At 41.7% G+C, this 15,441-nt stretch overlaps 1 protein-coding gene and 1 non-coding gene across 3 annotated transcripts in view; one reads left to right on the forward strand and one right to left on the reverse strand.

Annotated features, from left to right (window-relative positions):
- The window catches only part of SUFU (SUFU negative regulator of hedgehog signaling), a 134,785-nt gene extending 122,877 nt beyond the window's left edge, over positions 1-11,908 (reverse strand). For both annotated transcript variants that reach the window (XM_027851645.1, XM_027851644.1), the window contains exons 1-2: positions 11,709-11,908; positions 2,440-2,574 (exon numbers count right to left, since the gene is read on the reverse strand). In XM_027851645.1, coding sequence (XP_027707446.1) covers positions 2,440-2,574; positions 11,709-11,908 — 335 coding nt within the window. The remainder of the gene's footprint in view (positions 1-2,439; positions 2,575-11,708) is intronic.
- Positions 11,909-14,122: 2,214 nt separating this feature from the next.
- Positions 14,123-14,257, forward strand: LOC114035856. Its single transcript, XR_003568272.1, has one exon. It is a non-coding gene; the product is annotated as a small nucleolar RNA SNORA16B/SNORA16A family (small nucleolar RNA).
- Positions 14,258-15,441: the final 1,184 nt, after the last annotated feature.

The following is a 15,441-nucleotide window of genomic DNA, read 5'->3' on the forward strand; positions in this document are numbered from 1 at the left end:
ACACACACACACACACACACACACACACACACACACACACACACGAATAAAGTCAAAAGAATGAAAAAAAAAAAAAAAACAGAAGAAAATGTGAAATATCTCATTGAAAAAACAAGTGACCTGAAAAAGAGATCAAGGAGAGATAATTTAAGAATTATTAAACTAACTGAAAGCCATGATTAAAAATTTTTTTTAATTTAAAAAAAAAAAAAAAGGCCGAGACATCATATTTCAGGAAATTATAAAGGAAAACTATCCAGATATCTTAGAACCAGAAGGCAAAATAGAAATTGAAAAAATCCACTCATCACCTGAAAGAGATCCCAAAATAAAAACTACCAGGAATATTATAGCCAAATTCCAGAACTCCTGGGTCATGGAGAAAATACTTCAAGCAGCCAGAAAGAAACAATTCAAATACCATGCAGCCAGTCAGGATCACACAAGACTTAACAGCTACCACTAAAAAGAAGCAGAGGGCTTGGAATATGATATTCAAGAAAGCAACAGAGCTAGGCTTACAACCAAAAAAACCCTACCCACTGAAACTAAATATACTCCTACAGGGGAAAAAACTAGATATTTAATGAAATAAAGGATTTCCAAGCATTCCTGATGAAACCATCAAAGTAGCAGCAACCAAGACAATAAGACTAGATCCATTTCAACTTTCTCTTTCCCTCAGGTTACCACTATGCAGTAGAGATTAGGATAAAGACCAAGATCAAGTAATACTAGCTAACACTTATACATCACTTGAAGGTTTGCAAAGCATTTTATATATCATCTCATTTGATCCTCACAACCCTACGAGTTAGGTGCTATTATCATCCCCTTGCTACAGATGAACAAATTGAGACACAGAGAAGTGTCTTCTCATCTCTTCTCTCTCTCATCTCACATTGCCAACTCCTTTTCTAGCCATCTCTGCTGGAATATCAGCATCCCAAACTCAACATATCCAAAACAAAACTCACTATCTTCCCTCCTAAATCTTCCTCCAAATTTTCCTATTTTGAATTAGGGCATTTCTATTCCTCTAGTCACTCAAGTTTGAAATCTTAGACTCAGCTTTGACTCTTCTCTCTCCACAAGTATCAGACACCTGTGAGCCCTGGAGAATGGAGCCCATTAGAAGGTTGAGGATCCTTTCCTCAACCATCCCAACCCTCTCTGAGCCCACCTGGAGATCATCCATTGGGCCCTGACATTAGAACCATCCCTCCCCTAATGGCCCCTAACTTCGACCCCTAAATACCCAGATCCCAACATGATTTCCCCTTCCTAACAGTGCAACCTAAAGACTCTGGACCTTGCCATCTACCTTGTCTAAAGCTCCATAAGTTTCATCTCTAACTTACTGGGTGCCTTCCAATCAACCATGCAGTTGAACTTTTCTTTATGTATTATCCCTTCAATCAGAATGTGAACTCTAAGTCCAAAGGCTGTCTTAATTTTCTATGTGTTTTTCCAGAGCTTAGCAGAGAGCTTAGCCCATTATAAGAGCTTCATAAATTATTTTTCCATTCCATTCCTAGATCCCATCTCTCAATTCTCATATCCAATCAACTGCACAAAGACTTACTGATTTCACCTCCACAATATATTTCTTCTCAATCCCCAATCCAGTCTACAACTTTCATCCAAAGGTTTCTATCCTACTGCTCATCATTATCCCTCTGTTCTTTTCATTTCTCATGTGGCTGTACTCTTTTGGACTTCTCCTTCATGTCCCCAAGAGCCTCATCTCCTTGGAGTTCACATCAGCCCTAATAACTTACACCTCTCATCAGTACTTTCTACCCCTGGTGCCCTTTACTGGAGGGAAGGGAGAAGAGCTCCTCCCAGAGCCTCTATGTAAGGAGGGCACCCAAGCCAGCCATCTCTTCATTTTCTATCTGGCTACACTTCTCTGGACTTCTCCACCATGTCCATTTACTCCCCTTCCCCTGCCCTGTGCCAGGTACATGGGTACTTTCTCTTTCTCCCCAGCTTCTTTTCATGTATTGTCTTCCCCCATTAGATTGTAAGCTTCTTGAGGACAAGGACTATCTTTCCTTTTTGTATTTGTATCCCCCAGCACTTAACACAGTACTGAGAACAATGCAGATGCTTGATAAATGTATACTGACTGAGAAGCAAATAGGTAAGTAGTTCTAAACTGTGATCTTGGCAGAGAACAAACACTTTGTAGTCATCCAGCACATAGCATCTATTCAAAAAACTCATGAGATCCCTGGTACCACAGCACAGACACAAAAGGTCCACAAAGAAAATGCTTGTAGCCCAACTTCATGCCACTTCAACAAAGCTTCACAGGTGTTAATTCTACAAGACAATGTCACTGCTGCTTTGGCTAAGCTAAGCCTCAGAAAACAGGACACAAGTTTAAGCCAAAGGCTAAGAAAGAAGTTAATGGGTAGGTGGGCACATACTCACTCGTGGACTCTGTTGTCGCCATATAAATCACTCAGTCCAAAGCTAACGTAGTGCCAGTGTTCAGGGACATTTGCACCTGGACTTCCCAAGTTCCTGTACATGCTAACGTAGTCCAAGGGATCCGGTCCACCCAACCTGCAAGACACAGAGGGGAAAAAAGACAATGAAAACTGGATAACTAAACAAAGCAAAAGAAAGGACATAACTTTGCAGCCAGAGGAACCAGACTTCTCATCAAACCCTGACCTTCCCTTCATTTATTTCCTTTGCTTTTACTCATGCAACTAAACAGAGAAAAATACACAATTAAGCCAATGGGCTCTACTACAAAATTTTATCTGATCTCAACTAGGTCCTCACTGCGGTAAAGCAATCCTTTTACTCCACCCTAATTGACTATCCTATTCACCATAGCAGCTATTCCAAACTTTCTTTTCTTTCCTTTCATCTCCCAGACCAACTTCTTCCCCTACTCTATCAGCTAATGATTTCACCTTACACTTTACCAAGAAAACTGAGGCCTTGTGAGGTCCCTCTTTGAGCAGCTAAGTGGAACAATGGATAGAATGAAGTCTGGAAGATTCATCTTCCTAAGTTCAAATCTGGTCTCAGACACTTATTAGCTGTGTGACCCTGGGTAAGTCACTTAATCGGGTTTGCCTTAGTTTTCTCACCTGTAAAATGAGCTGAGGAAGAAAATGGCAAATCATTTTATTATCTTTGCCACAAAAACTCCAAATGGGGTCAGAAAGAGGTGGACACAACTGAAAAACAACTAAACACATGAGTTCCCTCTTCGTACTTTATCTCACAATCTCTTTACATTATCCTCTAACTTCTTCCTTTACTGCAGTTTCTGATAAAGAGATGGCACTTCTCCCCACGAAGGCCATTGCTTCCACGTTCCCTTGTTTTCATCCCTTCTCCAGAAGACTGCCACCATATCACTCCCTCTTTCTAATCTGCTCTATCTAGAATTTCTTCCCTGCTGTTTACAAACACTACCAGTCTCCCTCATTCTTTTTTTTGGGAGGGGCAGGGTGTAAGGCAATTGGGGTTAAATGACTTGCCCGGGGTCACATAGCTAGTAAGTGTCAAGTGTCTGAGGCTAGATTTGAACTCAGGTCCTCCTGACTCCAAGGCTGGAGCTCTATCCACTGCCACAACTAGCTGCCCTCAGTCTCCCCCATTCTTAAAAAAACTATCAAGAGATCCTACCTTCCCACTAAGTTATCATCCTATATTTCTCTGTACCTTTCTCAAATTTCTTGAAAAAGTAGTCTATACTGGTTGCCTGTACTTCCTATTTTCTCACTGTCTTCTAAACCTTCTGCAATCTAGCTTCTACCTATTGTCCTATATATCTCTCCTCTCTTAGCAAAACTACTTAAGAAGACTATCTAAAATTGATGCCTTTCCTCTCATCTTAACTCTTTGAAGTCTAGTTTCTGACTTCACCACTTAACTAAAACTGTTCTCTCCAGAATTACCAATCACCTTAACTACAAAATATGGTCTTTTCTTAATTCTTACCCTTCTTGACCTCTCCACAGCATATGACATTATTGAGCACCCTCTTCTCCTGAATACACCTTCCTCTCTAAGTTTCTGTGACAATGCTCTCTCCTGATGATCATTTCCTTCTTAGAATCCTTTGCTGGCATCATTATCCACATCATACCCTTAACTGTAGGTGTACTCCAAGGCACTGCCCAGGGCCCTCTTTTCTTTTTTACCTACAGTCTCTCACCTGTTAACCTCATCAACTCCCATGTGTTTAATAATTATCTATTATTATCATCAGATAACTCCCAGATTTAACTATCCAGTACTACTCTCTTTCTCTGGCCCCAATCCTGGATTTCCACCTGTCTACTGGACATTCCAAAATATACTGTAGACATCTCACATAGAACATGTTCAAAACAAAACTCATTATCTTTACCCCAAAACCCACCTTTCCCTTTGAACTACCCACATTTCTGTCCAAGGCACCACTGTCCCTTCCAGTCACCTAGCCTAATCATCCTCAATTTCTCATTCACAAAAAATATCCAATAAGTTACTAAAACTTGTCATTTCTATCTCCATGACATCTCTACTATAAAGCACCTTCTATCCACTCACATAGGCATCATTGCTATAGTCTCCTAGTATCCCTGTCTCAAATCCCTCTCCACTCCAATCCACCAATTCAGGCAACACCAAAGTGATGCAATTCTGACCTTCTTACTACCACTCTTCAACCCATACACTCTCAATAAACCCCAGTGGCTTCCTATTATCCTTAAGACTTAAGAAATTAAAAATCCCTCCCAATCTGGTCCCATCTTACCTTTCTAGCCTTATTATTAGGTATTACTCCCCTCTCCCCATTCTAAGATCCAATCATACTGGTCTTTTTGATGCTCCTCACACACGACATTCCATCTCTCATTTCTATGCCTTTCCACTGACTGTCCCTCTTGTCTAGAATGTTCTCCTTCCCAACTTCTACCCTTTGGATTTCCTGGTTTCCTTTAAGACTCAGTTCTTCTTGCAGAGCCACATTCTGCAAGACACCATTCTGGTGTCCATAGCTGCTCCATGGCTGCTACACTGCCTCCTCCCCAAGATTAATTTATTTCTGCTTTGTATAGTTTTGAAGACACCTATATATAGACTTGTTTGCCCGCAATTAGAATATGAACTACTTGAGGGCAGGAACTGTTTTATTTTAGGTTTTGTATTCATAACACCCAGCAAATAGTATTCAATAATGCTTGTTGATTAAGTGACTGATGTCAGCTTCATCTTTCTGGACTGGCCTGACAGATGAGAATAAGAAATAATGAACAGAGGACTACCTAAATCTCTAACTACCAAAATCTTTCCCCTGCTATCAACTTGCAGGGCTCCTTTTAGAAATGCTAACTGAGCTATCTGCTCAGTTGTATGCCTTGCTTCCTGATGTCTCAAATTACAGATGACAAGCAATACTGTCATGAATTACCTATTTTTCATTATGCCTGTAAATATGGCAAGAAGCTTCAATGTAATGCATGCATCCTTTAGATGGAATTCAATCAATCACTGCTGAAAGGCTAACAGGAACTCTGGGAGGCAATATTCCAAACTCTCTTTTTGTTCCTGGGCTAAGGGTCTGAACTACAATTCTCTCCTCTTCAGGAGGGTAATTCTTGAAAGACCATATTGTGCCCTATGTTAATTATGCTTTATTCTAAACAAGCTGAAAGCCTGCAGCCTGCAGAGACATTAGCCTGCACCCTACAGACCAAAGCTGGTCTTTTATCATTGCAGGGAACAAAAGCCAAACTTGAGATAACTCAACTATGCACACAAAACTACAGCAAAGACCACGCAGGGCTCAACATGGCAAGCTCCTGCAGCTGGAAGGACTGTCCACGTGACTGCCTGCTCAAAGGTAGAGTTCGAACATTAAATGAATTTAGGCCTCAGAGGAGCCCATTAAATTCACCACACAATTCCCACAGTCTGGTGCACAGAGAAAAGCATTTATCGAAGAACCACAGTCATCATCTCATTCTAAGGATTTAATTCAATCAAGGACTTTTAAACAGTAATTAGTGCTTTACAAAATCATTGGACTTTTCTTTAGCATCTGTGGGGAAATGTGTCATTTTGACAAGTACAAACTTAACTGAAACTACTTTCTAGAGCCAACATTTACTCTCAAATACTTTTTTCTTATACTTCCTTGAGCACGTGATAATCAGTGCAATGAGTATGTTGAAGGAAAGATATTCTCATTTAAAAAATCTTGTTCATAAAAAAATACATATCGCAAATGATCAGGGCAGACCTAGTAGTGGAGTGCCATTTAAAACAGGTTGATCAGGTTCTGTACATCCCTAAGAGTGTACCATACAGTCTCTGCAGAAACCTTCACTTCTAAGTATGCTAGGAACATGCAAGGAAAGAGTTTCTGTGGCATACAATATAATACAAATCTAATACAAACAGCTTCTGTTCTCATTGGGATGGACAGGAAAAGAGAAAAGAGGCAGCAAACCTTCATTTCTAGCTTCCCTTTTGTCTTTTAAAATTTATTTCATTAATCCCAAAACCAATGGGACTAAGAGAAAGTAGGAATAGAGCTCTTGGAAAAAACCCCAGAGGGTCAAGAAAGAAGCAATAATAGCTGATATTTAAACATCATTTTTATATTAACAAAGTATTTTGTGTATACATGTGCATATATAAATATATGTACACACATATGTATACCCACACATTTTTTAATATATATAACTTCATTTAATCCTCACAACAACACTGTTTGGTAGGTGTTTAAACAACAAAAACAACAACAGTGTGTGCCCAACAGTGTGGACCCTCTCTACCTGCTCCAGCTTCCAGCTGTGAATTAATTTCCAAACCTAAAGCCTCATCAGTTTTCATCCATCCAATTCTCAGAAGTTCAATTGCTTCTCTAATCCTATTTTCTTCACTCCTCACAAGAGATCCCAAAGATGCCAGGTCAAGGGGTAGAGACTGGGGTTTTCCTTAAAATTCAAACTACGTGCCCAAAAGTCAAACCAAAGCTAACCTTGGCCCCAAGCACAGTATGTTCTATTCTGCCAGTCAGAGACCTGATTGAAAGCAGATGAGCATGTGGAAAATAATATTTTGCACTTAAAGATGTTATCCAAAGAACCAAAGTATCTTCCATGTTTGCTGTGGAGAGAGGAGCTTGAAACACTCAACTTCGTGCTGAAAGTCAGTTGCCAGGCATTAAGTTGGTCCCAAGATCCTAATACCCAGACTGCTATTGTGGATTTGTTTCACTACCTCTCTGCTCACCAGACATCCTGGCCTTCAGCCAGGGAAATCACTAGCGGGCATTTCTAGCACAAGGGCCACTCATACACGGTGGAGAAAGTAACCAGAAGGCAACTCCATGCCAGAACCAAACACAGCCAGGATCACATGAGAACTTTTAAGTCAATCACACAGTAAAATAGCAGCTGGGATGGAATCCCAATCCTAGCATCTGTGAGTTGCTAGGCATTTCTCAATTATTCAAAAAAAGACTCAAGTTCTAAAGACAATCTTTTACTAAGCTGGTCCTTCTTATGGGTCTGCATTTAAACAGCAGTTCTATGTCACAAAGTACTGTATGACCATTTTCTTAGTTATTATATTTCAACCCCTCTTTGAAGAAAAGTCACAAGCTGGTTAACAATCCAATCCAAAATCACTTATTAAGTACCTCCTACTACTATGTGCTAGGCAGTGGAGATACAAAGATTAAAAATAATTTCTGTCCTTAAGGAGCTTACATACTCCTGGGAGGAATATGATGTGTAAACAACAAAAAAAAGTATGAGATGATCTGAGGACAAAGAATTCTGGAAGATCAGAAAAAGTTTTCCAAAGAAGATGGCACATGAGCTGAACCTTGAAGGAACCTGGGGATTCTAAGAGGCCAAGGTGAAGATGGAATGAATTCCAGGTATACAAAATAGCCACAGGCTATCACAGGCACAGAGACAAGAAAATGCAAGAGTTTGAGGAATGACAATCAGGGTTAGTTTGTTAGGAATGTAGAATACATGAATGGGAATAATATGAAATAAGCCTGGAAAGGTTGCCTGGAGCCACATCATAAAGGGTTTTAAAAGCCAAACTGAGTAGTTTATTTTATTCTAGAGACAATAGGATGCCATTAAAGTTTCATGAGTATGTAAGGGAGATGGTCAGATGTCTGCTTTAGGATGATTATTGTGGCAGCTGTGTACAAGAGGGGCTGGAAACAGGAAAGACTGGAAGATAGGAAATCCAATTGGAAAGCTGTTGCAATAGCCAAGTTCAAGGTGATAAGGGCCTGAACCATGATGACAGCCATTTGGATGGAAAAAAAAAAGGGTGGATGTGAGAAACATTGTGGAGGTAGATTCAAAAAGACTTGGCAGCTAATTAGATATGAGAGTGAAGAAAAACATGATTGTGATATTAGGGTTTTGAACCAGGGTGACAAAAGGATGGAGGTGCCCTCAACAGAGATTGAGAAAATAATGGCAATGCTCAGGTGGCAGCTCCACAAAGACAAAAAAATGTGTCTTATTTAAGTGTATGTCTCCCTAAAATTGAACAAAGTGTTCTTCACAAAGTATGTAAGCAATCCCAATTCAAAACACATATATACTTTAAGAAAAAAGGCAATATTCTCAAAACCAGTTCTAGTCCTTGCTAGGGGCTTTATTCTGTACATTCTATACACATCTGGATCAACTAAGAAAAATATTTGCCCTTCTCTATGAATCAAACAAGTCCTCTTTCCCCTGTAACACTGTCCTACTCAGAAATGTCACCGGGTGAAGTCTTAAAGTACTAAGTTTCTCATGTCCCATGAAGTACTTCAATCACATCAATCAAACCATACATTAATATATAAAAGCATAGTTTAAATTGTTAATTAAGTTACCAGAAAGCTGATATGGGCATCAGGGCCTTTTTAAAAGAAAGTCAGCATGGAGTACCAGTAAAAAAGCTTGTTAGTCAATAAAGATTTATTAAGTGCCCACTATATGCCAAGCACTGTGCTAAGTGCTGAGGATACTAGGGCAGGTAAAAAACTGTCCCTGCTATTAAGCAACTCACAGTCTAATGGAGGAAAAAACACGCAAACAAATAAGCACAAACAAGCTAAATAGATAGGATAAACTGGAGATAGTCTAAGAGGGAGGGCATTATTAATTAAGGAGGACTAGTAAAGGTTTCTTGCAGAAGGTGGGCCTTAGCTTAATTTGAGGGAACCCAGAATACAAAATGAGGACAGAAAGTATTCCAGGCAAGGGAAAGCAGCCAGTAAACATACCCACTGTCAGGAGATGAAATGTCTTGTTTGAGGAACAGCAAAATGGTCTTTAAGGAGAAGAGTAAGGGGGCAGCTAGGTGGCGCAGTAGACAGAGCACCGGCCCTGGACTCAGGAGAACCTGAGTTCAAATGTGAACTCGGACACATAACACTTAATAGCTGTGTGACCTTAACCCACTGCCTAGCCAAAAAAAAAAAAAGAGAGAGAGAGAGAGGAGTAAGGTGTTAGATCTGGAGTGAGAAGGCCTGGGTTAAAATCCTACCTAATATTTCCTTGCTAGGTGACCTTAGGTAAATCACCTAACTTCTCTCACCCTCAATTTATTCACCTATAAAACCGGAGTTATAATAGTTGCACTAAATACCCTCACAGGGTTGTTGCAAAGAAAATATAAGCCAGAAATAGCTATAGAAATATGAATCATTGTTAACATTATTCAAAAATACTTTTTTACTTCAACTAAAGAACAACCTGTAAACTTTAAAGAGATGAGAATGGTGCCTCATCAACCTGGGCAAAAAACTTCCCTTTCCAAAAGAACAAGCGGCCAGGTCTCATTATCTATTGCTTAGCCAACTTTTGAGCCTGCCCTGCTGCAGACCACTTGTTCCAACACGGAAGTCTACTAGCCACTGACCTGCACAGCAGCATTTAAAGGGAAATGGTAGGGTATTTGGTGAGAAGTGCTCAATCCCAAAAGACAAAATCATAGGCCAAATGATTCAGAAATGGAACTCACTTAACCCAACTTCCCCTTTTTCCAGTCAACTGATTCCAGAGCCACAAGAAGAGCAGCTGTCTCAAGAGGTCAGTTTCCAGGGATCTGCCCCTTCTTCCTGTCCCAAGGCTGCATGGACATGCACTGAGTGTCTTCTTTAAAGGGACAGTTACAAGCTATAAAACAATTCTCATGAAACAAATCTTTGTACCAATATAGTACATTTTCTAGCTGAGACAACAGTCTCCTTGCCAGAATCCATTGGTTGTTACCAGTTTGCTTGACATAAGAATCACAGAATGAGAGTCACAAGAGATTTCAGGGGCCATTTAATCTAACTCCCATCTGACTAAGAATCCCCTCTATAATATTCTCTTGAAGACCTCAAGCAGTATCTCCTCTAACTTCTGCATAAACCTAATTGTTAGAAAGTTTTTTCTTAAATAAAGTATGAATCCACTTCTCTTCCACTCCTCCTCCCCTCAGTGCTCCTAATATTTGTGCCTTTTAGAGCCATGTGACAGCCCTTCAAACATTCTCCCTACTGTTTTCTTAAGGCCAAACACCCTCAGTGCTTTAGGGCAATCAAAAATCATTTTTAAAAATCAAAGAATTTGGAGCTCGAAGAGATTTTGGAGCTCATTTAAAACACTTTGCAAAAGAGCAAACTTTGACCCAGAGAGTTTAAGTGACCTGTCAGTGGAAAGAGAACTAGTTAAGTGTCAGAGACGCTGGGCTAAAAACCCAGGCCTCTCACTATAGGATTCTTTTCACGTCTTCCAACGGAGATAACGCAAGCTGCGCCTAAAAAAAACTCATATACGAATCTTTTCCTAACCTTTAGCCCCTTTAAATTCCTAAGAATTCCTCATTCCCTATGTTTGACCCTGGACTCAATCTGCTTTCCTCCTCTAGGTCTACAGAAATTAAGATTGTGGTCAGTTCATTACCCAAAAGCAATAGAGACCTTCAAAGAAAGGACTTTCAGAAAAAACTTCCAAAACTTAAAAACAAAAGGGGAGGGGAATTTACCGATCAAAAAACTTCAAATGCAAAACCTGTCCACTACCAAGAGGTCTTAGCTCATCCTGCCTGTGTCAGGAAAAAAAACTCCTCTTCTCTTCTCTAATCTCCACTCCATCCAGGGCATAGCCCTTCTCTTTCCTCCCCTCCCCTTCTTTTCCCTCCCCTCCCCCCATCCCTAAGAGGGACTCCTTCCAACAAGCCCCAAACAGGCAAACTTTCCCCCGACCCAAGCAGCCACCCTAGGCCGTCCGAACAACCCGCTCTCAGCCCCAAACCCCCAGCTTGGGTCTCCTAGGCTTTTCCATCCTACAATAATGTCCTGTCCTCCCCCCATCCGCCCCCCAATCCTGGCTCCCTCTCCTAAGCCGTAGCCCCTCTCGCCTCCCGCCAGGGTCTACGAGTCCCTACGCCCCACCCCCGGCACCAAAGACCCCTTTTCTTCCATAGCCCCGCAGCCCCAAGCACCCCCTCTGCCCAAATTTCCATTAACTCTTGGGTCCTCGAGGCCGGTTAACCCCTTTGTCCCCGTTACTCCCCGGAGGCTTCCGAGTTAACCTTTTCCCTCCCAAGCGTCGCCTCGCTGGCCCCTCCCCCCACCCGTCGGCTTAACCCTTCCACACCCGCCCGCGCTGCCCCCGCCCCCCTCGGCTGACCCTCCGCTCCGCTCCGCCCCCCGGGCTCACCAGTACTTCACGATGGCGGTGACCTGCAGCGGATTGGGCTGCTCGGGGTAGAGGCGGCGGCACTCGCCATAGATGGCGTGCAGCCCCGGGGGAAAGAGTGAGGCGAAGGCCGGGGGTGCGGCGGGGCCAGGGGCCGGAGCCGGGGCTGGGGCCGGGGGAGCGACGGGGCCGGGGGCGCCGCTAGGCCGCAGCTCAGCCATCGGGGCGGTGGGGACCGAGGCCGGGGCGGGGGGCGGAGGCTGGCACTGACGGACACACTGACGGGACAGCAGGCAGAGTTCGTGGGTGCGACGCCCTGAGGCGACCGGGGCAGCAGCGAGGTCCGGACTCCGCGCCTGCGCACAGCACCCCCGTCCACCCAGGCCGCCGCCGCTGCCGAGTCTGCCAGTGGGGCGCCGCGGGCCCGCCGGGCGCTCTTTGGGGCGGGGCTCCAGAGCCCGCTCTCCTGATGATTATTGGTTATCATCTATATCAGTCACAGGTGGGAAGGCGTGGCCTTACAATAGGACCCGCCTCCACCGTCCAGAGACCCGGGAGGGTGGGAGGAGAAGCTAATTGGGCTAGCCCTGGCCATTAGGAGGTGCTAACCTGAGTGCACGCAGGGCTCTGGGCATCCCTCATAGACTAGCGAGAGGACTACGATTCTGTACTTTTGACAGCTACCGCTGCTCTCCCCCTTGTGCCAAGGAAGTTCTATCCCGACTGACCGATTCATTCATTCATTCGTCTGCGTGGTATTGACTTTTTTTTTTTTAAACAGTTTAGGCTTCGTTTCCCTATCGGCAACACCAGCATCTTTGAACAAGATCCAGGAAATGTGTGTCTCCCAAAGGCCATCGAGACTCCTGAAACGTTACCTCTGTCGGCTGGGACTTTTATGTGTTCTTTTCCGTTTGTTGTATGTAAGACTGTAAACTCCACAATGCTGGGGTTATTTTTGTAAAAGAACATTACTAAAACAAAAGGCAACGTGGTGGACCAGATTGAGAGCCAGCCTGTCACACTTGCCACTGTGAGAGACCCTGGCAAGCTGCCTAACCCTGGGCAAGTCGCTTAACCTTTGGATATTCCTAGGTAGCTCTGAAAAATTCCTTCAGTTACAGATGAGTTGCCAGTCTGCATCACTGAGAGGAGTTTCTATAACTGGAGTTCCTCTATACAGATAAAGTCACAGAGGTCTGAACCAAAATATAATACCCACTTTTGGAGAAGTAAAGCCACTCTAAATAATTTTCCACAAGTACTGTGTACAGATAGAAATTTAATAAATGGTTTTTTTTTATTATAACATTCCCTTCTGCTATTTCTCTTCTACATTGAAAAGTTACTAGTGAGGAATACCTGCTGTCCCTCATAACCATTACCTTCTATATGTGGGGAGAGACTTAATAATTTCTAAGACTCAGACACATAAAACACTCATTAGCTGTGTCACTCTTGGCATGTCACTTAACCCCAACTGCCTCACCAAAAAAAAAAAAAAGATTAAAAAAAAATTTCTAAGACATCAGCTTACAGATTTTTTTAAAATTACAATAACTTTATAGGCACATTTATTTACTCAAATAATCTTGAATGTAAAATGAGACAGCCACGGGAATCAATAGAAAAAGAGGGGGTTCCGAAGGCAAGTATGATTAACTAACTAAAAGACACCGATACTTAGGAATGGGTATCCTAATAGTAACTCACATTTGTATAGTGCTTTAAGGGGAGTAGCAAGCATTTATTAGGCACCTCCTGGGTGCCAGGCACTGTGTTAAGTGCTTTAAAATATTATCAAATTTGATAAGGCTTACAAAAGACTTCCCCTTATAACAACCTTGTGAGATAGATAGTACAAGTATCATTCTCATTTTATAGACTTAGAAACTCAGGAAGGTTCAGATAGGGTAAATGACTTTTCCATGGCTGCATGGCTAGTAACTTGCAAAGCCAAGAACAGTCTGCATTTCTGCTACTTAATCTGTCCTTGTTTCCATTTCCACATAAGGTTATAATTCTGGCTCTCTATCAAAAGGAATGAGATGATGCATGAAACTCTGGGTGCCTTGAAGGGCAGTTCATAAGAATTTGATTGGACATTTATAAAGCACCTATATTCAAAACAGTGTGCTCAGCACTGGGGATATAAAAACAAAAAAAACCCATAGTCACCTTCCACAACAAGCATACATTTTATTGGAGAGGATACAGTATGTACACAGGTAACTCTAATTTGTGGTAAACTGAGGAGGGGAAACACATCAGCAACTGAGGAAAATCAGAAAAGACTTCAAGAAATAGGCAGAACCTGAACTGGCCTTGAAGGACAAGGACAATAAGGACTGAGAAACAGAGATGAAAAGAAAGTGCATACCAGTCATGGGATACATGGAGGTAGAAGATAAAGTATCATCTTTAAAAATTAGGACTTAGGCCCTTATCGAAGCTGTGGCAGTTCCTCCTATAGCTGTTGCAGTCAAAATGGAGCCCAGAGTAAGTTTCCCAATGGTCGTTGTTGTATTTAACACTGTAGTAGAACAGCAACATTATGGGAAAAGACAGAAGCTGCCTGTTACCTGAACTGATCTGTTGGTTCAGAGGCATATTGTCCATCCTGACAGAGCAGCTTTGGTGCAGATAAGGTTAGGTTTAACAAGGTCTTGGAGGGTGGAAAGCATTTCATGTACATTATCATCTTTGAAGATGATAGCAATGAACTGTGAAGTACCTACTGCAGGCATATTAGCCCCATTTTCCAGATCAGGAAACAGAAGGTGGGGGGAATGACTTGACTTTGAGTCCAGCTGTTTGTTCACAGAGCATAGGGGCTGGTGGTGCTAGTATTGAAAGTCCCTGTATTGAATTTATTTTCACTCAAATTATATTAAAAAAAATAATTAGAACTTAATTTGTGAAGGTGAAGAGTGTGAAATAAGAGCTTAGAACAGGAGGGCCTTAAATGCAAACTTGAGTTTCTATTTTATCTTTGAGGCAATACAGAGCCAGGTAAGGTTTTAGAGCAGAGAAGGGGCACGATCAGACCTGAAACCAGAACCAAAAATTCTCATGGAAGGAACCTCAGATATCATTTAATTCAATCTATTCATTGTACATGTGAATATGAGACTTGGAGAGGTTAAATAACTTGTTCAAGGAAATTTTGGCAGAAATGCTCTTACTAGTTCTGGCTATTCAATAACAGCTGTGTGATCCTGGGGAAATAATTTAACCTTTCTTGATCTTAGTATCATTTGTAAAATGAAGCATTTTAACTAGATAATTGAGTGCCCTTCTGATTCTAAAAGGCCTGTCAAAAATGATCACAAACAACAACTTATACAGATAGACTAAACAAAGTATAACTAGAAGAGGTCTGTTCTGATGCAACACAGTACTATGAATGCTGAGGGACTGATTCTTAAGATATCTAATAAAAAGGAGAGGATGCCAAAGTGGGTGAGGGGAAGAAATGGGCATTTTTACTACTGAAAATAATTATTTAAAAAATCAATAACAGTAAACCCATATACCTACAAAAATTATGAGAATTAAGAACACATATTGTGGGCATCCTTGATGAAAATATGAGAAAGAACAGAAAGGTTTTCATAAATTATGTTCTGTAACAGACCACATCTTTATAGTTACACAACTGACTGAATGAAACAAAGAATACAAGGTCTCACTGGGCTTGTTGTTTGTCGAATATTAAAAAAAAGCATGTGACTTTATACAGCCAAATTCAATC

The sequence above is a fragment of the Vombatus ursinus genome, unplaced genomic scaffold (genome assembly GCF_900497805.2).
Source record: "Vombatus ursinus unplaced genomic scaffold, bare-nosed wombat genome assembly UNPS02009205.1, whole genome shotgun sequence".
NCBI classification, from domain to species: Eukaryota; Metazoa; Chordata; class Mammalia; order Diprotodontia; family Vombatidae; genus Vombatus; species Vombatus ursinus.